At 44.4% G+C, this 26,418-nt stretch overlaps 1 protein-coding gene across 1 annotated transcript in view; it reads left to right on the top strand.

The window, feature by feature from the left end:
* Positions 1–25,674, top strand: part of LOC134353117 (sestrin-3-like) — a 58,147-nt gene extending 32,473 nt beyond the window's left edge. The window contains exons 2-10 of the mRNA XM_063061045.1: positions 6,284–6,349; positions 12,631–12,828; positions 14,878–15,060; positions 16,269–16,508; positions 18,202–18,352; positions 19,358–19,476; positions 20,539–20,729; positions 22,481–22,625; positions 25,033–25,674. Coding sequence (XP_062917115.1) covers positions 6,284–6,349; positions 12,631–12,828; positions 14,878–15,060; positions 16,269–16,508; positions 18,202–18,352; positions 19,358–19,476; positions 20,539–20,729; positions 22,481–22,625; positions 25,033–25,122 — 1,383 coding nt within the window. The 3' untranslated portion in view covers positions 25,123–25,674. The remainder of the gene's footprint in view (positions 1–6,283; positions 6,350–12,630; positions 12,829–14,877; positions 15,061–16,268; positions 16,509–18,201; positions 18,353–19,357; positions 19,477–20,538; positions 20,730–22,480; positions 22,626–25,032) is intronic.
* Positions 25,675–26,418: the final 744 nt, after the last annotated feature.

The following is a 26,418-nucleotide window of genomic DNA, read 5'->3' as shown; positions in this document are numbered from 1 at the left end:
GCCAAGAGCTGGACAGTTGATTGGCAAAAGGGATACGAGGCTGGAGAAGGGAGAGGATCATGGTACGGGAGGCCTAGGGAGAAAGAGAGGGGGAGGGGAGCACCAGAGGAAGATGGAGAGAAGGCAAGGAGTTATTGTGAGAGGGACAGAGGGAGAAAAAAAGAGAGGGAAAAATAATAAGGGATGGGGTAAGAAGGGGAGGAGGGGTTATTAATGGAAGTTAGAGAAATCAATGTTCATGCCATCAGGTTGGAGGCTACCCAGATGGAATATGAGGTGTTGTTCCTCCAACCTGAGTGTGGCTTCATGAGAAACAACACCTCATATTCTGTCTGGGTAGCCCCCAGTCTGATGGCATGAACACTGATTTCTCTAACTTCCGTTAATGTTCCTTCTCCCCTTCTTATCCCATTCCTTTATTTATTATTTTTTCTTTTTTTCTCTCTCTGTCCCTCTCACAATAACTCCTTGCCTGCTCTCCATCTTCCTCTGGGCTCCCCTCCCCCTTTCTTTCTCCCTAGGCCTCCCATTCCATGATCCTCTCCCTTCTCCATCCTTGTATCCCTTTTGCCAATCAACTTTCCAGCTCTTAGCTTCATCCCTCCCCCTCCTGTCTTCTATCATTTCGGATCTCCCCCTCCCCCTTTCATATCTCTTACTATCTCTTCTTTCAGTTAGTCCTGACGAAGGGTCTCGGCCCGAAACGTCGACTGTACTTATTCCTATAGATGCTGTCTGGCCTGCTGCGTTCCTCTGGCATTTTGTGTGTGTGTTCCTTTATTCTGAGGCTGTGCTGTCCATTCCTAAACACCTGCTAATGGAAACATCCTCTCCATGTCCAACCAGTAGCCAACTGGTTTCAGTGAGATCTCCCCCGTCCTTCTGATCCAAGTACAGATCCATATATAACCACAAGGTCTCAGTTATTAAGGGCAAGTTGAAAATTGAGACAAGACGCTGCAAGTGCTGGAATCTGGAGAGAAACAAAAAAGCCTCTTTGGGCCAGACAGCCCCTATGGAAGGAAATGGGCAGGTAATGTTTTGGGATTGAAAGTTAATGAACACAAAATATTCCTCCAGCAACTCCATGCAGAAAAACTGAATTACATTTTTGTTTTGGTGTTCATTTAGCGGAGGATAAGGGAACATTTTCTTTGTGAAAGAAAGAGTTAATGATATTTCTTGGGCACGAGGAAAGTGAATTTTAGTATTGAACTCCTTGAAACAGGAAACCAAAAGAAAGTTTCCTCTCAAACTGTAAAAGGCAAGAGAAAGCTGTCAGCTGCATTTGCGATACAAAGGCTTTGAATCGTTCCGTGTTGACGTGTGGTAAATGTGACGATCCAAAGTTCCTCTTTGTTCCACCTTTGGTACTGTTGCTTTAAGCCAACCAACATGATGCACTGCACACAGCCTCTTTCGAGATTATCACTCTAGCATTGCAACTTGGGTGGAAGAAGTCTTGTAGTGGCATTTTAAAGAAATGCTAACTACCTTTCCTATGATCTTTAAGGTAGGACATTTCTGTGCTGAGGAATGGAACACTTTGGCATTAAGAAACCCATGTCAGTTTTGACTTAGTGAACAAAGTGCAGAAGCTCAGAAAACATCTTCCCCAAGCTTCCACAAATAAGAATGGCATTTACAAACAATGAGCCCAATGCGTATTTGCGTTCCTTTGAAAAGAGTTTTGTACCTTCCCCCCCATCAAAGCTGCTGGTGAACGCAGCAGGCCAGGCAGCATCTCTAGGAAGAGATACAGTCGACATTTTTAGGCCGAGACCCTTCGTCAGGACTAACCTAACGAAGGGTCTCGGCCTGAAGCGTCAACTGTACCTCTTCCTAGAGATGCTGCCTGGCCTGCTGCGTTCACCAGCAGCTTTGGTGTGTGTTGCTTGAATTTCCGGCATCTGCAGAATTCCTGTTGTTTGCACCTTCCCCGCTATGCAATTATTCCAGTGGCTTGTAGCCCAAATTCTAGGTCAGATATTTTTGCTTGACTCAAATTTGCAATCCTACTTGAAGCTGTTGAGGGAACTGCTTTATTTTATCTGGTACTATTTTCTGGAATGTTGCTCCAAGACCGAGAGGTTGGATCTTGAGGAACCTGACTGCTCTAATACTTGGAGGATCCTGTTGTTAACTTTGGATTGCAAAAGTAAAGAAGAGTTCTGGTTCTTAGTACTGTCTGCTAAAGAATATGTTTATGATTTTTATTTTGAAGAGGCAGATGTGATTAAGCAGTTGTAGGTCACTGGGTATATGGTGCAGGGCACACAGAGAATCTGGCAGGTCTTCTGCATGGACTGTCTAGGCAGGGTTTGGTATTGTGAATAGTCCTTTGCAAACAGAATGCAGGGACCTTGGAGTTTTTAAAAAGAACAAGTGTCATTGTCCTGAACAGTGATCTCTCAAAGTGCTGTGCAGTGTTTGTAAGGGGCAGCGTGGTAGCATAGTAGTTAGTGTAATGCTTTACAGTGTTAGCGACCCGGATTCAGTTCTGCTGCTGTCTGTAAATAGTGGGTTCCTTCTGGATCCCTCTTACATTCCAGAGGTGTACAGGTTAGTGTTAGTAAGCTGTGTGGGTGCCAGAAAGATGGTTCCACTTGTGTGCTTCCCCCAGCACATCCTTATACAGTTGGTTGTTGTGTTTTGATGCATTCATGACAAATAAAGCTGATCTTTGTCTTTAAATGCCTGATTGCAGAAATAATTCTACTTTCACTGCTGGGTTCGTACTGTCAGTTATTTCAAGCATTCTTCTAGCTGTTGATTTCTCCATGAACCTCTTGTTATGCTTACAGTTTTGAAAAATGCAGAAATACCAGGCAGTAATGCAGAGTCTGCTTTACTGGGAGTAACGAAGTACATTCCTTCCCAAAGGCTATGGAAGGCCTTGTTATTGGGTGTGATCGTTGTGAAAGAGACCCATGTTAATTTTTTTTTAAAAAAGTAACTTTGTTTTATTCCAAGCTAAGTGATGTTTGACCTTTTAATCATTCAATTTTGGCCTGTGTTTATCACACTCTCCCCTTTTTGCGTTCTGCCCCTTTCCCTTTCATAATCTTTGTACGTCCATGCCTTGGACTGCTCTGTTTCTCAACCATCTCTGATCACGTTTCACTCCCTTTTCTCTGCAAATCATATTTTCTTCTTACTGTTTTCCTCAGCTAATTTACATCTTTCACTAGTTCTGCTTTCCTAGACATTTTTTTTCTCTTTATTTGTTTTCTATTTCGGTTTCTTCTATAATTCCAGCTTTCACTTCCTGTGTTTCTGTTGAATTAACTCTCCGATTTTCCTGGTTGCCTTGCAGCCCTCCTCTCTGCCACGCCGTACTATAGTGCGCTGTTTCTGTTAGAGTAAAGGACAAGGTAAAATTACGATAACATGCTGTCCAGCATCGGACTAACCAGATGTTTGCGGTGCTCCCCATCTACACATCGAGACATTGGTTCCCGTGCATCCTTTAAGCTAACTGAAGCCTTGATACTGATCGTCCTTTAAACTTGTCAGTGGCACAGCGGCGTAAAGCTCTGACAGCACCGGTGACCTGCAAGGAGTTTGTATGTTCTGCCCGACACCATGTTCATTTCCTTCTGGATTGCTCTGGTTTCTCCCACATTCCAAAGGTGTATGGGTTAATAGGTAACTGGGTCACATGTGTAATTGGGCCTGTTACTATGCCATATTCCTAAATAAAAATAAGAATCCTTGGAAAATGTATTATTCTTTGTGGGAATGCTTTTTTAGATAAAGAGGTGAGCTTGAAGTATGTTAAAACATTGTTGGAATTATGTTCAGTGGTGTGGAAAATCTACTTGAATGGCATCTCTGAAGGCCTGGGCATATCGGATTAACTGGAGTTTTACTGTCCTCTGGTATATTATCACTCCAGTGCTGTGTTGACATGGCCTAGATTCAAGCAACAGGACTGTTCCACATTTCACTCAGCAGACACTTATTTGTAGCTCTGCATCGCATGCGCCTGGTGTGCTTTTCCACACCCTTGGTTATTTTGAAACTCATTCGTCAGCCTTGTGTTTATAGTAGGGCTTCGTAGAGCCAGCAATGTCCCTTCTCTGATCCACAATCATTGGACTACTTTGTCTGGTTGTGGACACTGCCCCACTCCCCATTCCACGCGCAACTACTAACCTGTCATAAAACATAAGCGCATAAAGCATAGGAGCAGAATTGGGCCATTTGGCCCATCGAGTCTGCTCTACCATTTGATCATGGCTGATCGATTTCCCTCTCAGTCCCAATCTCCTGCCTTCTCCCTATAATCCTTCATGCCCTGACTAATCTAGAATCTATCAATCTCTTCCTTAAATATACCCAATGACTGCCTCCACAGCTGTCTATGGCTGCGGATTCCACAGATGCACCTCTCTCTGGCTTAAAAAAAATTCTTGCTTATCACCATTCTAAATGGATACCCCTCTATTCTGAGGCTGTAATCTCTGGTCCTAGACTCCCCCGTCATAGGAAACATCATCTTCACATCCACTCTATCAAGACCTTTCAACATTTCAATAGGTTTCAATGAGATCTACACTCATTCTTCTGAATTCCCAAGGAGTACAAGCCTAGAGCCATCAAACACTCCTCATGCAAGACTTCCAATCCTGGAATCATTTTTGTGAAACTCCTTTGAACCCTCCCCAGTATCAGCACATCCTTTCTTAGATAAGGGGCCCAAAACTGCTCACAATATTCCACAAGGAACCTCACCAGCACTTTATAAAGCCTCAACATTACGTCCTTGCTTTTATATTCTAGTCCTTGCAATATTAGCATTCATTTTTGAATTTCCCTTCCTCACCATAGACTCGGTCTGCAAATTAACCTTTCATGAATCCTGCACAAGGACTCCCAAATCCTTTTTGCAAGTCAGATTTTTAAATTTTCTCTAAAAAAATTTAGAAAATAGTCTATGCTTTTATTTCTTCTATCAAAGTGCATGACTGTAGACTTCCTGGCACTATATTCCATCTGTCACTTCTTTGCCCAGTGTCCTAGTCTGTCTAAGTCCTTCTGCAGCTTCCCTGCTTCCTCAACACTACTTGTCCCCCCACCTATCTTTGTATTGTCCACAAACCTGGCCACAGAACTATCAGTCGTGTCGCCCAAATCATTGACATGTCATGTAAAAAGTATCTGTCCCAAAACAGACCCCACTGGAACACCGCCCAATCAGAGAAGGCTCCCTTTATTCCCAATTTTTGCCAGTCCTCCAGAACCATTCCAGAATCTAGTGATTCTTGAAAGATGGTTACCAATGTCGCCACAATCTCTTCAACCACCTCCTTCAGAACCCTGAGGCGTACATCATCTGGTCCAGGTGATTTATCTGCCTTCAGACCTTTGTTTCCCAAGCATGGCAGCTTCACTCACTTCTGACCCCAGCACTCTCGAACTTCTGGCATACTGCTAGTGTTCTCCACAGTGAAGACTGATGCAAAATATTTATTCAGTTTGTCTGCCATTTCTTTGTCCTCCATTACTACCTCTCCAGCATTATTTTCCAGTGGTCAGATATATATGCTCAGCTCTCTTTTACGCTTTATGTATCTGGAAAAATCTTTTAGTATCCTCTTTAATATTATTAGCTGGCTTACCTTCATATTCCACCTACTCCCTCTTTATGACTTTTTAGTTGCCCTCTGTTGATTTTTAAAAGCTTTGCAGTCCTCTAATTTCCCACTAAGTTTTGCTCTATTATATGCCCTCTCTTTAGCCTTTATGTTTGCTTTGACTTCCCTTGTCTGCCATGGTTACATCATCCTGACTTTTAGAATACTTTTTCCTCTTTGGGATGTGTCTATTATCTTGCACCTTCCAAATTGCTTTCAGAAACTCCAGCCATGGCTGCTCTGCTGTCATCCCTGCTGGTGTCCCCTTCCATTCAACTTTGGCCAGCTCCTCTCTCATGCCTCTGTAATTTCCTTTTATTCCACTATAACAATGATACATCTGACTTTAACTTCTTCTCAAATTTCTGGGTGAAGTCGATCACATTATGATCACTTGCCCCTCAGAGTTCTTTTACTTTAAGCTCTCTAATCATATGTTCTCCGTTGAGATGCCTTCCTGGTTTCCTTTTCAACTGTACAGTACCATTACAGTGGGCTTCATATTTTTAATTTCTAGATATTGGAAAAGTACTAATTGGAAAATTAGATTGAGTTGCATTCTTGCTTGCGGGATGTGACTGGAGCCTTGAATTATTCCACCCCTGTGATGTTTAGTAAGAAGTCTCCTCCTGGTTCTCTTACAGGAACGGACAAACCGGGTCCCTCGACCATGCAATAATGGACAGAATGCATTGATACCGGAACATGAGGTAATGTTGAACTTGGTTCCATCTTTTCCGAGTAATTTTGGGGGAAATTTGAGGGAAAAGGAGTGATTAGGATTGTTTAGATATTGATACCACTACAAGGCAACCTTGCTGCAAGAGAACAAATCACAGAACAGGCCCAAACAGATGAACACTCCACTAATGGTGTGCAGTTATAAAAGGCAGTCAGTGTGTTGTTCAATCACAAGGCCGTCACTACCAAGGAGTAATCATCGCCTTTTGGCTAGCAGGTTACAAGACAAAATTCATGAATGGAATCACACAAATTTCTATTTCAGTTCACAGGTTTGAATAGTTATTGCAGTTTGCCCTGTTGCCAGTCTACTCTGTGATAACATAGCAATTAGTACATGGCCTTGCGGCCCTGGCTATAAGATCGGGGTTCAATTCCTGCCGTTGCCCTTAAGGAGTTTATATGTTCTCCCAGTATCCACGTGGTATCCCTCTGGGGGCTCTGGTTTTCTCCCACATTCCAGAGATGTATGGATTAGGATTAGTGATTTCTGCTCATGGCTATATTGGCTTTGGAAGCGTAGTGACCCTTGTGGGCTGCCCATCGTAATCCTCGCTGATTTGATTTGATGCAAAAGGCGCATTTCACTGTGTGTTTTGATGTACGTGTGACAAATGAAACCTGATCTTTTTCAGTACGTCTTAATGTGAGTTGATCTAATCCGTCAGTTTTAGAAAGACATTTCCAGAGTAATTATTGAAAATGTTTATATTTATCATCCTTGTTGTTTTGGGATATAAGTTTTTAGTGAATTTTTTCCCCCCATCTTTTGGAGCTGTCATCACATTTGTTCTTACACCTGTATTATTATACAGCCAGCTATTACTATTTGCCAGCAGCCTGAGGTGACTCTCTTGCCCCTCCGGTTTTCCTCATCCTCCCCCCACCCCACAGCAGTTTTATCTTGATTGCTGATGCTACCTGTGGGCAAGCATATCAGCTGCTGCTTGTGCCCGTAGGAGTCTGGTTTCAGGACTTCACAAGCTGCTTATAGTGTTGCTCTCACAAGTCATTCTGTAACAATTCTAGGAGAATTTCTAACTCTTGATCTTTTGAGTTAATAATCAAAGGTTCATTTTTTATCAAAGTATACAACTCTGAAATTCTTCTTCTCCAGATAGCCACAAAACCAAGACAGAAAAGAATGGCAGCACCATCATCGATCGCAAAATCCCTCCTCCCCGCACAAAAAAAAACACAAAATCAGAAACATAGAAACATAGAAAATAGGTGCAGGAGTAGGCCATTCGGCCCTTTGAGCCTGCACCGCCATTTATTATGATCATGGCTGATCGTCCAACTCAGAACCCTGCCCCAGCCTTCCCTCCATACCCCCTGATCCCCATAGCCACAAGGGCCATATCTAACTCCCTCTTAAATATAGCCAATGAACTGGCCTCAACTGTTTCCTGTGGCAGAGAATTCCACAGATTCACCACTCTCTGTGTGAAGAAGTTTTTCCTAATCTCGGTCCTAAAAGGCTTCCCCTCTATCCTCAAACTGTGACTCCTCGTTCTGGACTTCCCCAACATCGGGAACAATCTTCCTGCATCTAGCCTGTCCAATCCCTTTAGGATTTTATACGTTTCAATCAGATCCCCCCTCAATCTTCTAAATTCCAACGAGTACAAGCCCAGTTCATCCAGTCTTTCTTCATATGAAAGTCCTGCCAACCCAGGAATCAATCTGGTGAACCTTCTTTGTACTCCCTCTATGGCAAGGATGTCTTTCCTCAGATTAGGGGACCAAAACTGCACACAATACTCCAGGTGTGGTCTCACCAAGGCCTTGTACAACTGCAGTAGTACCTCCCTGCTCCTGTACTCGAATCCTCTTGCTATAAATGCCAGCATACCATTCGCCTTTTTCACCGCCTGCTGTACCTGCATGCCCACTTTCAATAACTGGTGTATAATGACACCCAGGTCTCGTTGCACCTCCCCTTTTCCTAATCGGCCACCATTCAGATAATAATCTGTTTTCCTATTTTTGCCACCAAAGTGGATAACTTCACACTTATCCACATTAAATTGCATCTGCCATAAATTTGCCCACTCACCCAACCTATCCAAATCACTCTGCATCCTCTTAGCATCCTCCTCACAGCTAACACTGCCACCCAGCTTCGTGTCATCCGCAAACTTGGAGATGCTGCATTTAATTCCCTCACCAAAGACATTAATATATATTGTAAACAACTGGGGTCCCAGCACTGAGCCTTGCGGTACCCCACTAGTCACCGCCTGCCATTCTGAAAAGGTCCCGTTTATTCCCACTCTTTGCTTCCTGTCTGCCAACCAATTCTCTATCCACATCAATACCTTACCCCCAATACCGTGTGCTTTAAGTTTGCACACTAATCTCCTGTGTGGGACCTTGTCAAAAGCCTTTTGAAAATCCAAATATACCACATCCACTGGTTCTCCCATATCCACTCTGCTAGTTACATCCTCAAAAAATTCTATGAGATTCATCAGACATGATTTTCCTTTCACAAATCCATGCTGACTTTGTCTGATGATTTCACCACTTTCCAAATGTGCTGTTATCACATCTTTGATAACTGACTTTAGCATTTTCCCCACCACCAAAGTCAGGCTAACTGGTCTATAATTCCCTGGTTTCCCTCTCCCTCCTTTTTTAAGAAGTGGGGTTACATTAGCCACCCTCCAATCCTCAGGAACTAGTCCAGAGTCTAAAGAGTTTTGAAAAATTATCACTAACGCATCTACTATTTCTTGGGCTACTTCCTTAAGCACTCTGGGATGCAGACCATCTGGCCCTGGGGATTTATCTGCCTTCAATCCCTTCAATTTACCTAACACCACTTCCCTACTAACATGTATTTCGCTCAGTTCCTCCATCTCACTGGACTCTCTGTCCCCTACTATTTCTGGAAGATTATTTATGTCCTCCTTAGTGAAGACAGAACCAAAGTAATTATTCAATTGGTCTGCCATGTCCTTGCTCCCCATAATCAATTCACCTGTTTCTGTCTGTAGGGGACCTACATTTGTCTTTACCAGTCTTTTCCTTTTTACATATCTATAAAAGCTTTTACAGTCAGTTTTTATGTTCCCTGCCAGTTTTCTCTCATAATCTTTTTTACACTGCCTAATTAAGCCCTTTGTCCTCCTCTGCTGAACTCTGAATTTCTCCCAGTCGTTAGGTGAGCCACTTCTTCTGGCTAATTTGTATGCTTCTTCTTTGGAATTGATACTATCCCTAATTTCTCTTGTCAGCCACAGGTGCACTACCTTCCTTGATTTATTCTTTTGCCAAACTGGGATGAACAATTGTTGTAGTTCATCCATGCAACCTTTAAATGCTTGCCATTGCATATCCACCGTCAATCCTTTAAGTGTCATTTGCCAGTCTATCTTAGCTAATTCACGACTCATACCTTCAAAGTTACCCCTCTTTAAGTTCAGAACCTTTGTTTCTGAATTAGCTATGTCACTCTCCATCTTAATGAAGAATTCCACCATATTATGGTCACTCTTACCCAAGGGGCCTCTCACGACAAGATTGCTAATTAACCCTTCCTCATTGCTCAAAACCCAGTCCAGAATAGCCTGCTCTCTAGTTGGTTCCTCGACATGTTGGTTCAAAAAACCATCCCGCATACATTCCAAGAAATCCTCTTCCTCAGCACCTTTACCAATTTGGTTCACCCAATCTACATGTAGATTGAAGTCACCCATTATAACTGCTGTTCCTTTATTGCACACATTTCTAATTTCCTGTTTAATACCATCTCCGACCTCACTACTACTGTTAGGTGGCCTGTACACAACTCCCACCAGCGTTTTCTGCCCCTTAGTGTTATGCAGCTCTACCCATATCGATTCCACATCTTCCCGGCTTATGTCCTTCCTTTCTATTGTGTTAATCTCTTCTTTAACCAGCAACGCCACCCCACCTCCCCTTCTTTCATGTCTATCCCTCCTGAATATTGAATATCCCTGAACGTTGAGCTCCCATCCTTGGTCACCCTGGGGCCATGTCTCTGTGATCCCAACTATATCATAATCATTAATAACAATCTGCACTTTCAATTCATCCACCTTATTACGAATGCTCCTTGCCTTGACACACAAAGCCTTCAGGCGCTCTTTTACAACTCTCTTAGTCCTTATACAATTATGTTGAAAAGTGGCCCTTTTTAATGCTTGCCCTGGATTTGTCGGCCTGCCACTTTTACTTTTCTCCTTAGTACTTTTTGCTTCTACCCTCACTTTACACCCCTCTGTCTCTCTGCACTGGTTCCCATCCCTCTGTTGTGAACTAACCTCCTCACGCCTAGCCTCTTTAATTTGATTCCCACCCCACAACCGTTCTAGTTTAAAGTCACCTCAGTAGCCCTCGCTAATCTCCCTGCCAGGATATTGGTCCCCCTAGGATTCAAGTGTAACCCGTCCTTTTTGTACAGGTCACGCCTGCGCCAAAAGAGGTCCCAATGATCCAAAAACTTGAATCCCTGCCCCCTGCTCCAATCCCTCAGCCACGCATTTATCCTCCACCTCATCGCATTCCTACTCTCACTGTCGCGTGGCACAGGCAGTAATCCCGAGATTACTACCTTTGCGGTCCTTTTTCTCAACTCCCTTCCTAGCTCCCTATATTCTCCTTTCAGGACCTCATCCCTTTTCCTACCTATGTCATTGGTACCTGTATGTACCACGACCTCTGGCTCCTCACCCTCCCACTTCAGGATATCTTGAACTGGCACATTCACCCCCAAAACCCCCTCCCCTGCACACAAAAAAATGAGAAAGATCAGGCAAAAAGCACAGCATATTAATAAAACCCGTAAGACTGAAAAAGAACAGTCTATAGTCCAAGTCCATCGCAAAACACAGAAAACCTGGGTAACCTGTTTTTTTTTAAACCAAAAAAAATAATCAGAATCTGGTAGCACAGTGACACAGCTGGCAGTGCCTCTGCTTCTCAGCAACAGGGATGCAGGTTTGATCGTGATCTGCCAGGGTGGAATTTTCATCTTCTACATATGACTAATGGGAATCCCCCAGGTGCTCCTCTTCCCTCCCACATCCCAAAGAAGTATGGGTCTGTAGATTATTGATTATTGTAACCTGTCCTTAGTTGCAGATAAGTAGTAAAATCACGTGGGAGTTCATAGAATGAAGAGAGAATGAAATTAATACAAGATACAGAAATAAATTCCGTATGCATCACTGGCACCTATCTACCTGCCATCAAGGATATGTATGCTGAAGGGTGCCAGCAAAAGGCCAGCAAAATGATGAAGAATCCTACCCATGCTGCTCATAGACTGTTTGCCCCACTCCCATCAGGGAGGAGGCGACATAACTTCCATGCCAAGAGCAGCAGACTCAAAAATGGTTACTTTCCCCAAGCAGTAAGACTGAGATTCAAAGAGGACGTGAGTTGAGAGCTAAAGGGCAAAAGTTTAGGGGTAACATGAGGGGGAACTTCTTTACTCAGAGAGTGGTAGCTGTGTGGAACGAGCTTCCAGCAGAAGTGGTTGAGGCAGGTTCGATGTTGTCATTTAAAGTTAAATTGGATAGATATATGGACAGGAGAGGAATGGAGGGTTATGGCCTGAGTGCAGGTCGGTGGGACGAGGTGAGAGTAAGAGTTCGGCACGGACTAGAAGGGCCGAGATGGCCTGCTTCTGTGCTGTAATTGTTATATGGTTATCAACACCTCCACCCACTAACTCCACCATGAGTTTATTTCCCGTCAGTCACCTTAAGTACAGTCTATTGTCACTTGATGAACATACAATCAATGTATATAAGCTATCTTAATGTATAATTATTATTTTTTCATTATTATTATATTCCTGATCTCGTGTCTGTGTGTGTTTTTTTGCACTGCATCAGATCCAGAGTAACAATTATTTCATTCTCCTTACACTTGTGCATAGGAAATGACATTAAGCAATCTTGAATGAGAGGATTATAGGTGTGCGGCAGTCAGTCAGCAGGAACTCAGTGAGCCAAAGGGCCTGTTTCCCTGCTGTATCTCTAAGCACCTTTAGCTGGTATGAGCATGGTGGTGAAATGCTTGCGTGAAGATAGAAGATTAAACCTCTCTTGTTACAGTTATACTCTGCTTCTTGCCTTCCCTTTGTAATGGGAGCACTTCCATATTTGGTATAGATTGAGCGAAGGAAAGATTTGTAAGATCCAGTCCATCTACAGTCAACAGGAATTAGACTGATTTATTTTTTCCCCTGTTCTCGTTCTTTTTTACCACGTAGATCAATAAGGTGAGCACAGAGAGTGATCGTGCCCATCTGTTTGTGAAGGCGCTGGGCAGCAGGAGCTGCCTGGATGGAGTCGTACAGCTCATGGGATGCCACCCTCAGTACCTGGAGTCGTTCCTGAAAACCCAACACTACCTGCTGCACATGGACGGACCCCTCCCCTTCCACTACAGACACTACATCGCCATCATGGTAAGGCCAGCGAGCATTTGAAGGCTGTTGACAGTTTAGAGTGATGTTAACCAAAATCTCTGTGTGGCAAAGTTAGAGACTGGCAGCAGAGAGGGACAGTCAGGGGGAGCACTGCAACACCCACAGAGTCGCTCGCTCCGTTGGCTGAGTCACAAACTTGGTTGGCCACAGGAACTCCTGGGGGGGGGGGGCGTGCATGGCCATTGGAACCTTGGGGTTAAAGTTTTATGGGGAAAAAATGTTTTAAAAAATTTCTTCAGCATTTTTCCCTTCCCGTGTTACGTTTCAACACGCAGTCATGAATAACAAATTGTATTTGTAGAAAAATTGAGAAGCAAAACCAGATTCCTTAGACTTGCTGAGTGCTTCGAGCATTTTTAAAATTCCTGTTTTGTCATTAAAACAATGTTAAGTAATGCCATAAAGTTTTTCAACTCATTTCATTGATGTAACACACAAAATGCTGGAGGAACTTAGCAGGTCGGGCGGCATCTATGGAAAGGAATAAACAGTCAACATTTTGGGTCAAGACCCTTGAACAGGCTGGAAAGGAAGAGGAAAGAAGCCAGAATAAGAAAGGTGGGGGGGGGGGGTGGGGGAAGGGAAGCCAGGTGAGGGGGAAGGTGGGTGGGTGGGAGAGGGGGGGATTGAAGAAAGAATATGAGAGGTGATGGGTGGTTGTAAAACTGTGTCATTCAATCATGAAAGGGAAGATGAAAGTTGGACTGCGGAAAGATTTAAAGATGGGTTCAAGAATTTTGATCTATTCAGCTAAGGTGCTGCAACTCAGGACAGGGAAAATCTGGGAAGCACATGACGTGGATTTGTAGGCTTGGCGTAAAGTATGGAATCGGGGAGGGCTGAGATCAAGAAGGAATAGGGAGAAGAATTTGAAATTTAAGGTATTCGTAAAGCCAGTTAGCAATAGTGTCCTCACAGTGGACACTTCAAGGCAGGCAATTGTTCTAGATCAGGTTGTGACATCTCATCATGTAAACTTGATGTGCATTCTCTAGTGTTGGAATCTGGTACTGCAGTAATCTAGTCCAACATGAAAGCGAATGTGTTGAAACCAAAAGAGATCTCCGTACAAGACTGTTCCCTAAACCTTCCTTTGGTTTCTGTCATGTGTCCCTGGGGGATGAGATTCTTTTGCTTCCAGCCTCCTCATTATATTCAACACTGCACTAAAATCCCAGCCTCAAGCTATTGTGTAAACTTTGGTATTTTCCTACTTCAGCTCGACAGAGATGGGTTAATGAGGGAGAGAAGGTGATGCTGAGTTCTCTGTGTAAGAGGTTCTCTGTTCACACTGTGCCAGGGTTCCCAATCTTTATTATGCCATGGAGCCTTTCCATTGACTGAGGAGCCCGTGGACCCCAGATTGGGAACCCCTGACTGTGCGGACAAATTATAAACGATGGTCTTTACACCGGTGCATTTAGTGAGTGTGGGGATTTCTGCAGCATTTTCACTAGTGGTTTCCTCATAGTGATCACACAATAACTCTTCTTCCTCCTCCTACCTTACCATCCCTCCACTGCCTACTACCTCCATGTCTCCCCGCACCCCCCACTAAATATTGTTTTTGAAAGAAAATGTGATGCATTATTCAACTTATCATTGCAACAAGCCCATAATCCTAAACCAATTCACATTAATACACACAAAATGTTGGCGGAGCTCAGCAGGTCAGGCAGCACCTGTGGAAGGAAATGAGCAGACAATGTATTGCGCTGAGACCCTTCATCAGGACTGAACAGGAAAAAGGAAGAAGCCAGGATCAGGGGGAGGGAAGGGGCAACAGTACCAACTGGCAGGTGATGGGTTCCCTCTTCTAATTCTGCTTTCTGCTCCCTTCCTTTCCAGTCCTGATGAGGGGTCTTGGCTTGAAACTTCCACTGTTTATTTCCCTCGATAGATGCTGTCTGACCTGCTGAGTTCCTCCAGCAGAGTGAGTGAGTGTATGTTGCTCTGAATTTCCAGCATCTGTAGAACCTCTTGTCTCTAATTTTTGTCGAACCTTCTTTCTCCTTCCCTCCGTGCTAGGCGGCAGCCCGACACCAGTCCTTGTATTTGGTGGAGGTTCACATTAATCAGTTCTTGCAGGTGGGTGGTGACCCACAGTGGCTACAGGGGCTCGGCTGTATCCCGCAGAGACTGAGGAACCTCAACGAGATCAACAAAATCCTGGCACATCGGCCCTGGCTCATTACCAAGCAACACATTGAGGTGAGCGTCAGCCTTGCGTCCATCACGTCCGCCACACAATTTGACCACTTTGGAAAGGAAGAAATGTGTTTCGAATGGATCATAACCATAAGCATCCTCACTTCAATGAGGCTCAGTCTGTTACTGTTATCTTGTTGGTAAAACAACAAGCTGCTGAAGGAACTCTTTCAATGGTCTTGACTCAAAACATTGGACCATCCCAGTGCATCCATACATATTGCTTGACTTGATAAGGTCCTCCAGCAATTTGTTTTATGCTCCGGATTCCAGCATCTGCCATCTTTTGTGTCTCTACTGCGGTTCTGTATCGGGATCTAAATTTGTTCTGCTTTTATAACATAATTAACCTACCCTACTAATGTTAACTCTTTGAGTTATCCAGCTGGCCCAGTGAACCTCTCCTCAAATTAGCATTCTCAAATTCCTAGTTGTAGTTGCTTGAGGCAAATTGATAGGTGGTTAAGAAGGCGCATGGTACGTTGGCCTTTGTTGGTTAAGAGGTTGAGCTCAAAAGCCACGAGGTAATGGTGCAGCTCTGAGGAACTCTGGTTAGACCACACTTGGGAGTATTGCGTTCATATCTGATCACCTCATAATGGGAAGGATTCCACACAATAGCATGAGTGCGGAGGATACTGCCTGGATTAGAGAGCATGTCATATGAGGAAATGCAAACTAAGACTTCTCTCTTTGGAGGGAAGGAGGAAGAGCGATGACTTGATAGAAATGTGTAAGATAATAAGAGGTATAGATAGACAGCCCATTTGTCCCAGGCAGCACGGCTAATACACAAGGGCATAATTTTAAGGTGGGAAGGAAAGTATTGGGGGGGGGGGGGATGTTAGAGGTAGGTTTTATTTTTTAAACAGAGAGTGGTAAGTGTGTGGAGTGCGCTGCCAGGGCTGGTACTAGAGGCAAATATATTAAGGACATTGAAGGGACTCTGGTAAATAAATGAATGATAGAAAAGTGGGGGGCTTTGTAGAAGGGAGGGTTAGATTGATCTCGGAGTAGGTTAAAAGTTGGGCACAACATTGTGGGCTGAATGGCTTACACTACACTATACTGTTCATGTGTTATAATGAGTACCTTTCAATTTTCCCTTCATAATATTCATAGCCTGGGAAAGGATTTCATTCACCTCATCTCACAAAGCTCTGGTGAGGTAAATATAATTAATTACAGTTTTCAACTTTGTGCGCACGCAGAACCTGCTGAAGATCGGCGAGCACTGTTGGTCACTGGCAGAGCTGGTCCATGGCGTAGTGCTGCTGGCTCACTACCACTCGCTGGCGAGTTTCGTCTTTGGCTGCGGGATCTGTGCCGAAGGAGGGCACGAAGGCGGTCACATCCTCCGGCCGTCATCGATCAACAACCAGTGCTCCGGCGACACTACCAACGGGAACGGCAACGTCCCAGACCCCTCCGTGGTTCACCGCAGGCGAAGAGTAAGCAGCAGCTGGAAGGGCGGATGGCGGAAGCGTGGGGTCGCGCAGAGAGCGGTGGTACTGTTGTCGGGCAGCTCCGGTTAATTGCGTAGAGAAGATCCCTTATTTAGTCCAGAATTATGGTCGTACCTGCCTTGGCTGAGAGACAGGTGGAGCAACAAACGATCTGCTGGAGGAACTTGGCAGGTTGAGCAGCAACTGTGGGAGGAAAAGAATTGTTGATATTGCAGAGTTTTGACCCAAAACATCGCCAATTTCTATCTCTCCCTCCCCCCCCCACACTTGACCCACTGAGTTCTGCAACACATTGCCTGGTGCTCCAGATTACTGCATCCGCAGTCCCTTGTGTCTCCATTTAATGGGTGAAGTTTCAACCAAACCACGTGGCTGCTACCAGCCCAACCTGATGTGGCCTCCATTTTGCACTTCCACGGCATTTTTCTCCCTCACACCTTTATAAGATGTACGTTTGTACGGAGTAGGGCTTGCATGTGCAACCTCGGTAAATCTAGGTGCAGGTAATCACAGTCACAAACTTTCTGAAAGCGCTGATGGCTGCTGGAGTTAATTCTCCTGTAGCACCACATCCAAATAGCCTCTGGTCATGCCTGAGATGAAACAGAAGGCAGTGTAATTCCAGTTGGGTCCAGTCCTGAGTTTGTCCAGTGTCCAAGTTCAGATATTATAACCACGCCAGAGGCTGCGTGGCAATCAATCAGCCTCTTGATTTCCTTAACCTTGTGCTGGGGGACCAAGGTTAAGAACGTGGACGTGGCTAAAAATTGCAAGCTCAATATTAACCAAGCCTCTAACTTGACTTCCTTGGTCTCTGTGACCAAGTCTTTGGGGAAGTCTGTACTGCTGTGGTTCTGTTTCCAAGTTGAGCTGTTCTTGGAGTCAAAGGGCACTTTCACACAGAAACAGGCCCTTCAGCCCAGCAGGTCTGTACTAACTATTAGCCCCACCTATACCTGCACCTGGACCGTAGCCCACCGTACCCTTCCCATCCATGTACTTATCCAAACCTAAAATGTTGAAACCGTACCTGCATCCACCACTTCGGCTGCCAGCTCATTCCACACTCCTACCATCATCTAAGTGAAGAAGTTCCTCGGGTCCACTTAAATATTTCACCTTTCACCCGTAACCCATGACCTCAAAGTTTTCATCTCATCCAACCTCCGTGGAGAAAGCCTGCTTGCACTTACCCTATCTATACCCTCATAAATTTGTATAGCTTTATCAAAATGCACCAGGGAATAAAGCCCCAACCTATTTGGTCTTTCTGAATAACTCAGATCCTCGGGTCCCAGCAACATCCTTGTACTCTTTCAATGTTATTGATAATCCTCCCTGTTAGGTAGAAGACCAGAGCTGCACACAGTAGCACACGATTTCTCTTGTTCCTCTTGCCAAAGATTAAGAGATTGTTTGAAGTTGCATATCCAAAGTGGGCAGGGGAGGGAGCATAAACTTTGGCTCGTAGAGTATAAGTTATTTTGTGTCTCGGCTTTAGACTCTGGCTTTCTGCACAGGGAATGAATTTTGCCAGCAGCAAAGTGGTCCAGTGGAAGGGTATTGGGGGGGAAAAGGAACAGTTTTGTGAAGCCCTGAGCCTGGGGCGAGGAGGCGAATGAGTCTGATGTCCTGGAAAAGAGCCAGCGCTGAGTGACTTCGTTTCCATTCCTTCCAGTCGGTGGATTACTCCAGTGATTCCGAATATTTGGTGGACAAGATGCAGAAATTCCAGGCAGAGAAGGAGAATGAAGACGAGATGCTGAGGGAAGAAACGTGGATTGCATCAGAGACGGAAAAGGACACCAGTCCACCAACAGTGAACCGGGGTAAGCAAGGTCACCTCAGCTGGTGTCTGATTTGTTCCTGCTTTACTGATCTGGTGTAAAGTTTGTCGTTGCTACTTCCATCTTGAGAAGATTGGTAACCTCTCTGAAATCTCCACTTGTGCTGCCTTTAAGACTGGGAGGAGATGAATAGTCTTGGAGGAGGAGCTGAGACTTGGAGGAGATGATTAGTCTTCCAAAATAATTGATTTCTCTGTCATTCTGTCACACAGCATGGAAACAAGCCCTTTGGCCCACTGGCTCGCTTAGATCCCCATCTGAGCTGATCCCATTGGCCCTTAAATCTTCTCTACACAAGTGCTGGTTCCCCATGCCAGTGAGTGGTTTCTCTCCTCTGGAGTATCGCCGGCTGTTGTGGACTTTCTCCCAGGAAGCTGAGGAGATGCTAGTCATCTTAACGTGTTTGGATGCAATGCAAATCCTCCCCTCTCCTCCCCCACCGCCCCAGGAGCCAGCCGGTGGGTGTAGTGGCACATCCGCACTGGATTTCAAAGTAAGTGGTCCTGGGTTCGGATGCGGCCTACTTTCCATCTGTGCTGGAAAAACAGCCCCACCCCCGCCTCAGCTGTGGAATGGAAGGTATTTTGGAGCTCCATTCCATGGTCCCCCTGTGGAACGGTGATCTGTGTGGCTCTTTCCCAGCCACATCAGCAGACCTCTGGTTCACTCCAGATTGAAGGCCAAGCAATTGACTAGTACAGGCCCGGCCATGAGTGACCTGCCAAGGCCTGGACTGTAAGCAGAGAAGGGAAACTAGTACATTCAGTACTGAGTTAGGACAGGATAAGATTCTGTTTTTGTGAGTGCTTTTTAATCTTCCCATCTAAGTGGACAGTGAACCTGTGAACGCTACCTCATTATTTTCTTTCTCTTTTTGCACTATATATTTTAATTTATTATTACAGCAGTGTAAACAACAAATCACAACATATGCCAGTAATATTAAACCTGATTCTGATTCTAACGCCTCACTCTTTGATTACACAGCTCCGGACGACAAACCTGTTACTATCCCTGACTTGTCCTGTTACGTAGAAGACCCTGAGTTTGGTTATCCCGAGTTTTCCCGAAGAAGTGGAGAGCAGCTTCCTGTTTTCCGAGCTCAGGTAAAATTTCATCCATTGGATCTTCCGCTGTGGCAAAGGATGTCCTGTAGCACGACTTTGAAAGCCTTTTTGAAGTTAAGGTGGAGAGACTATGGTCCAGTGGTATAATGATTAGGTTACTGAAATGGACTTCTGATCTAGAGACATTCAAATTAAGGTAAAGAAATTAATAATCTAATAGTATTAATCAAGCTGCTGGCCTGTGAGTAACATTCTACAGTGAAGGAAATTTGTCATTCTTGCCATGTTTTGTTTGTCTTGGATCCATGGCGATGTGGGCATCTCCGAACTTCTCTTTAGAATAGTCCAGCAGATTAAAGGACAGTTACGGAGTGATACCACCAATGAAGAATGAATAGGTCAAAAAAAACTTGCTCGGTGTAGAGGTTATAGGAACTCCAGAAAAAGAGATGATGATTAGAAGGTTTGAGAGCTCACAGCTAAAGTTGATTTAAATACAATCTGCTCCAGACATGAAAGTAACACAGATCTATAAAGTTAAGAGGGAGTAGTAAAAGTCATCTGCAAACTTGGCATTGTAAATTCCTTGTCCTTTAGACCATTGCTCATTCCTGCTTGTTTCACTTCCTCTGCTAAACAACAGGAGCTGACATTGGGGCTTGGCTGACGAACTGTGCACACACCAGTGTGGTTACAGGGTTACCTTTGAAACTAAAGTTCCACTCTCGTAACAAGGTGGACTTAAACCAAAGAATTGGGTGACGTAGACCTGTAAACATTTATATCCCAAAAGGAACAATTCGCCATTCTAATCTTGACCCTCAGTCTTGTGGTTGCCATGGCAACCGAGGTTGATGTAGAGGTCGATGTAGAAATTGGGGATACCAACCCCAGTCTAAGACCAGGGGCCCGGTACATTACCGTCTTGATGATCAGTCAACGTTCATGCTTTTGGACCATGAAGTTGTAGCGCAGATTTAAAGCTGAGGGCTGACATGTAAGACAAAGCAGTGAGTTTCTAGGCCCTTGAGATGGCAGGGAAGAGTTTCTTCGTCCTGTGCCCCAGCACTCCCTAATGCTTTTCTGCACTTTCTCCTGAAGGACTACTCCTGGGAAGACCATGGGTTCTCGCTGGTGAACCGTCTGTATTCGGACATTGGCCACCTCCTTGACGAGAAGTTCCGCACTGTGTACAGTCTGAAGAATGGCACTATGGCCAAGCAACGAGGCTGTGACTTCTCAGTGCTAAAGAGAGGAATTTGGAACTACATCCATTGCATGTTTGGTATTAGGTAACTGCCATTTATACAAGATCCTTTTCAACAAACCTTAGAGTTCTCAAAATTTTTAAAAACTCACAGAACGAGCAAAAACGAGGAAGTATTTCTTTCTCAGAGTCATAGAGCACTACAGCAGAGAAATGGGGCCCATCTGGTCGGTCTAGCCGAACTGTTCATTACTCTGCCAAGACCCATCGACCCACACCTGGGCCATAGCCCACCACCCCGCCCATCCATGTACTTATCCAACCTTTTCTGAACTGTCGCAGTTGAACCCATATCCACCACCTCAGCTGACAGCTCATTCCACGTCCTCACCACCCTCTGAGTGAAGTTCCCTTGAAATAGTTCATATTTCACCCTTAACCCATGACCTGTAGTTGTAATCTCACCCAACCTCAGTAGAAAAAGCCTGCTTGCATTTACTCTATCCATACCCCTCATAATTATGTATCACGAATTGATGTCTGAGCAAGAATACTTCCTATATACAAAAAAATTGTTGTCTCTCGGTGGCTAAATCAGACTAGATCAATTTTTTTTGGTCTTAATGGGCCCATTTCATGGGAGTTGGTCCCTTCCTCAGACTCATTTACGATTTTTGGATGACAAATGCCAACCAGTGTTGTTGGATTATTATCAAGGTCAGGAGTATCACAGGAGTTCCCCTCCCCTTCACTCCACTGTGGCTTCCTCCCAACAACCCTGCCTTCCTTAGAAACACAGGAAGAACTTGAAGCAAGCTCTTTGCAATCTGGAGCAAAAGCACACTGCTGGAGGAACCCAGGAGAAAGAGGAAGTGTTGCCGTTTCAGGTCGTGCTGCTGGATCGGAGTCTGTATGGACTGTGAGCTTGCTGTGTTGGTTTAAAGAACCTGATGTAGATTCTTGATCCAAAATATTGGCATTTCCTTTACCCCTCTCAGATGCTGCTTGATCAGTTGAGTTCATCCAGCAGTTTACTTGTTCACTCTAATCTTCAGTCTCCTATCTCCATCTCAATGATTTAGTACAGCTCAGGGGAGTGAGTTTGCCTGCGTGGTGAACGTACCGGTGTTCAAAAGCTGCTGATTAATAAATAATCAGATGTACAGTGTGGAAGCGAATTCATTAACACAGCATTTACAGAACCTCCCCACGTTAAGGAGGAGTCGCTCTCCTAGAAAATCATAGGTATCATCATATTCCAAAATGTGAACAGTTGACACAGATGGACAAAATTTGTTGATGCTTTTTTATTTTGTTCATTTAGTTATTTCTCTCTCTTCTCCCTCCTCCCCCACATAAATTCCATAAAAAATTTGTATTCCATATCTCAAAGTTTTTGGTAGGGATTTGTGATCATAAGGGCAGGAGAGTAGTACTGCGGATTAGTGCAACACTGAACAGTGCCCGTGATCGGGGTTCAATTCCCACTGCTATCTGTAAGGAGTTTGTACCTTCTCTCAGTGACCGCGTAGGTTGCCTCCAAGTGCTGTGCTTTCCTCCCACACTCCACAGATGTCCGGGTTAGTAAGTTGAGGGCATGCTATTTCAGCACCAGAAGCACAGCATTACGAGAGCTGCTCACAGCAACCTCCTCGGACCATGTTGCTACTTGACCCAAACGATGCATTTCACTGTACGTGTGACAAATGATTAAAGCTACACCGTAAAACAGCATGAAAGGGACAGTCTAAAATAATTTGTACCAATCCACTGGCACAGATGCTCTGGAGAACATTGGCGTTAATTGATGCTATTTTTCTCCCTTCAATGTGACAGGTACGATGATTATGACTACGGTGAAGTGAATCATTTCCTGGAGAGGAATCTTAAGGTTTACTTGAAGACTGTGACTTGCTATCCTGAAAAAACAAAACCTCAAATGTTTGAGAGGTACTGGAGACAGTTTAAATACTCAGAAAAGGTGAGTGGTGACCCGGAATAACCCTGACAACAAAACTCAACTGGAAAGAGAAAAGGCCATCTTTTCTCTTCTGTAAAGCTATTATAAGATGCTGGAGCAACACACAGACAAAATTCTGGAGGAACTCAGCAGGCCAGGCAGCACCTATAGAAAAGAGTAAACAGTCAACATTTTGAGCCGAGAGCCTTCATCAGTTCCTGCAGCATTTTGTTTGTGTGTGTTGCTTTGGATTTCCAGCATCTGCAGGGGTTTTCTTGTGTATATAATGCTGGAGTATGTTATTAGAGAGGTATGTTTCCCCTCAATCTCTTGTGTACGAGGTGTTGTGAACTTGTAAATGGGGGTATTTACTTCACTGTTTCTTTGGACAGTGGTTGTCTAGAAAGTCACATGCACTCCTTAACGAGTGTGCCAAGTGGGCACAGCAGTGGGCATCAGCCACTGTATGGTTATTGTCCCTCCACTGAAATCTGCCGTTGTACACAAGACCGAAAGCCTAAGGGTTCTCCCCCACACACACACACACACACACACACACACACACACACACACACACACACACACACACACACACCCCCGGGCAGGCAATGGCTAATACTAGAGGGCATGATTTTATAGTGATTGGAGGAAACAATAGAGGAGATGCCAGAGGAATTTTTTTGCAGAGTTTTAAGTGCATGGAACGTACTGCCTGGGATGGTGGTAGAAGCAGATAAATCAGTGGTCCCCAACCACCGGGCCGCGGACCGGTACCGGGCCTCGAGGAAACGATATGATTTGGTGATATGAAACAATATGAGTCAGCTGCACCTTTCCTCATTCCCTGGCACGCACTGTTGAACTTGAAATAACCTACCAATTCATACCAAATAACACAAAACCTAAAATAACACTAACATATAGTAAAAGCAGGAATGATATGATAAATACACAGCCTATATAAAGTAGAAATAAGGTATATGCTGTGTAGTTTCACTTAACAGAATCGGGAAGATTAAGCCAAAACCAATTTGTGGGGGGGGAGGATAAAAAATCGGCAGGTGCCCGCACAAGGCTTCATGGTCATGGTAGTCTTTCTCGGGGTAAACACAAGTGTCCCGTATTTGACTGCTACTTTTGTCCCTTATTTGGGAGTGAGAAAGTTGGCAGCCCTACTCGAACACCCCCCGCCCCCCCATCAGCCGGTCTGCAGGAATATTATCAATATTAAACCGGTCCGCGGTGCAAAAAAGGTTGGGGACCCCTGAGATAAATTAAGGACTTCTTAAAAGATTCTTGGATAGGCACAGGAATGATAGGAAGTTGGAGGGCTATGTAGGAAGGAAGTGTTAGATTGATCTTGGAGTAGGTTAAAAGGTCAGCACAATGTGCTGGACTGAAGTGTCTGCACTGTGCTGTACTGCTCCGTTCTATGCCCCTGGTTTCTGCTAAAGGATGTAGGCCCTTCCTCTTTACTGTGTCAAAATTCCTCTTAATTTCATTTCTGCAATCCCAGCTTTTTGATTTATTGCTGTTTGCTTGCAACTAAAGAGAGTGAACTTCCACTCGTAGAACAGAACTTAATTTGGATATCTAAGACGGTAAGAGGCATTGATAGAAAGAACAGTCAGCGTCTTTTTTTTTACCCCTGGGCTAATACAAGAGGGCATAATTTTGAGGTGGTTGGAGGAAAGGGGGAGGATGTCAGAGGAGAGGGTCGAGTACATGGAACGTATTGCCCAGGAATGGTGGTAGAGGCAGATACATTAGGTGGACTAATGTATCTCTGCCTTAGGAGGACTCTGCATGACTTAAGGATTGAAGGGCGCCCATTCAGAACAGAAATGCGAAGAAATTTTTTTTAGTCAGAGGGTGGTGAATCTATGGAATTTGTTGCCACGGGCGGCAGTGGAGGCCAAGTCATTGGGTGTATTTAAGGCAGAGATTGATAGGTATCTGAGTAGCCAGGGCATCAAAGGTTATGGTGAGAAGGCGGGGAGTGGGACTAAATGGGAGAATGGATCAGCTCATGATAAAATGGCGGAGCAGACTCGATGAGCCGAATGGCCATCTCCTGCTCCTTTGTCTTATGGTCTATGTGGAAGGGAAGCATTAGAGTAATCTTGGAGTAGATTTAAAAGACACAACATTGTGGAACAAAGATCTGTATTGTTCTACATCCTATGCCCCTCGTTCTTGTTACAAGATGTAGGCCCTTCCTCTGATGTTTCAAAGTTGCTCAAGTTTCATTTCTGCAACCTCGCTCTTTGGTTTGCCTGTAACAGAAGAGAGCTGAACTCAAACAGAAAGGAGTATGGTACAGATGCAGGCCCTTCGTCCCACAGTGTTGTGCCAAGCTACAGAAAAGCTGTTCCCAGCAAATTTACTTTTCTTTTTTAAAACAACTGCCTTTCTCTTCCTGTTGCAGGTTCGTGTGAATCTGTTGATCCTGGAAGCTCGAATGCAAGCAGAGCTTCTCTACGCACTGCATGCAATAACCCACTACATGATCTCTTAGAAAGGTCAAAAGGAAGGATGCCCTTACCTGCGGGGAACTTTTTTAAAAAAAAATAAAGACTGGACATAAGCTTAGAGACTTGAACGTCTTCTTGGATGGAGGCATCGCAGGGCAGCTGGAACCATGTCACAATGTCTGTGACAGTTAATGTGCAATTATTGACAATGACGCAATCAAGCATTGTGACTGTATGTACAGAGAGCAATGTTACTTCACAAAAGTGTTTCATGCCTCAACACCAAGTATTCACTTGAGGGTCTTCAATCTCTCTAAGTTTTCAGATGTCAAAAGGCTATCGCATCAGTGGTTTGCGTGACTACCATCAAGCCTTGATGATGGGACGGATGAGCCCCCCTTTTTTTGGAAAAGGAAGACTTATTTTTGCTATGAATAGTAATAACAGAAAATATGTTTGACACGTGTTGAGTCTGTTTCATATTGGAATGGCGTTTCCAGATCCTTGCCATATTACTTTTGGTTTTAAGACTTATCCAAAGCCTTTGTGTGTTTGGGTGTGTGTGTGTGTGTGTGTGTGTATGAGTCGGGGGGGTGTGTTAGGTGGGTTCGGGGTGAGGGGTGGGTGGGAGTGAAGGGCAAGGGGAGGGAGCAGAGTTTTAACTGTGCCAACGAGCTGTGAATTTAGTAAATCTCGGGTGACTGAATAGGGGAAGAAAGGAAGTATCGTGAGCCAGTGGGGCATAACATTTCTTGAGTTTATCCAAAACAAAGGCACTAATGAGTGAAACGTGAATGTTCTTCCCTGCCCTAGTTAGTGGTTACTGCAGTAAGCACTGCCAGAATGCAGTGTGCCAAATAAGCATGGTTGACTTTCTTGAACCTACTGAACAGTCAATGACAGGATCCACAACGTTTAAAAACTGATTTCGGAGTCCAAATCTGCGCAGGTCAACATCAGTGCTTTTAAGTTGTTCATTAATCTAGTGGCGTCCAGTCCTTCCAATGTTCTGAGGTAACTTCGAGCCTCCTAACCGGAAGTTCTCTTGCAAGTTGCATGTGCGATTGGATGGTTGACAGCACTGCATGCTTGTGCTTTTTTTCTTTCTTTTTAATATAGAAAGCACTTCAGGCCTCAGACAGGTACTTGAACTTGGAATGAGTATGGCAGCCATTGGATTGGTGACGCAAACTTAACTGGAGTTGGATCTCTGTGGAACTGTTTTATTTATTTTTTACATTCTATATCCAGTAACAGTGTTACATTACAGGAAGAAAGAAATGGGGAAATATAACCCTACCTACAATGTGTATAATTGGCTTGTACAACAATTTTACCTG

The sequence above is a fragment of the Mobula hypostoma genome, chromosome 10 (genome assembly GCF_963921235.1).
Source record: "Mobula hypostoma chromosome 10, sMobHyp1.1, whole genome shotgun sequence".
Classification (NCBI taxonomy): domain Eukaryota; kingdom Metazoa; phylum Chordata; class Chondrichthyes; order Myliobatiformes; family Myliobatidae; genus Mobula; species Mobula hypostoma.
This window is presented reverse-complemented; position numbering and strand designations above follow the sequence as displayed.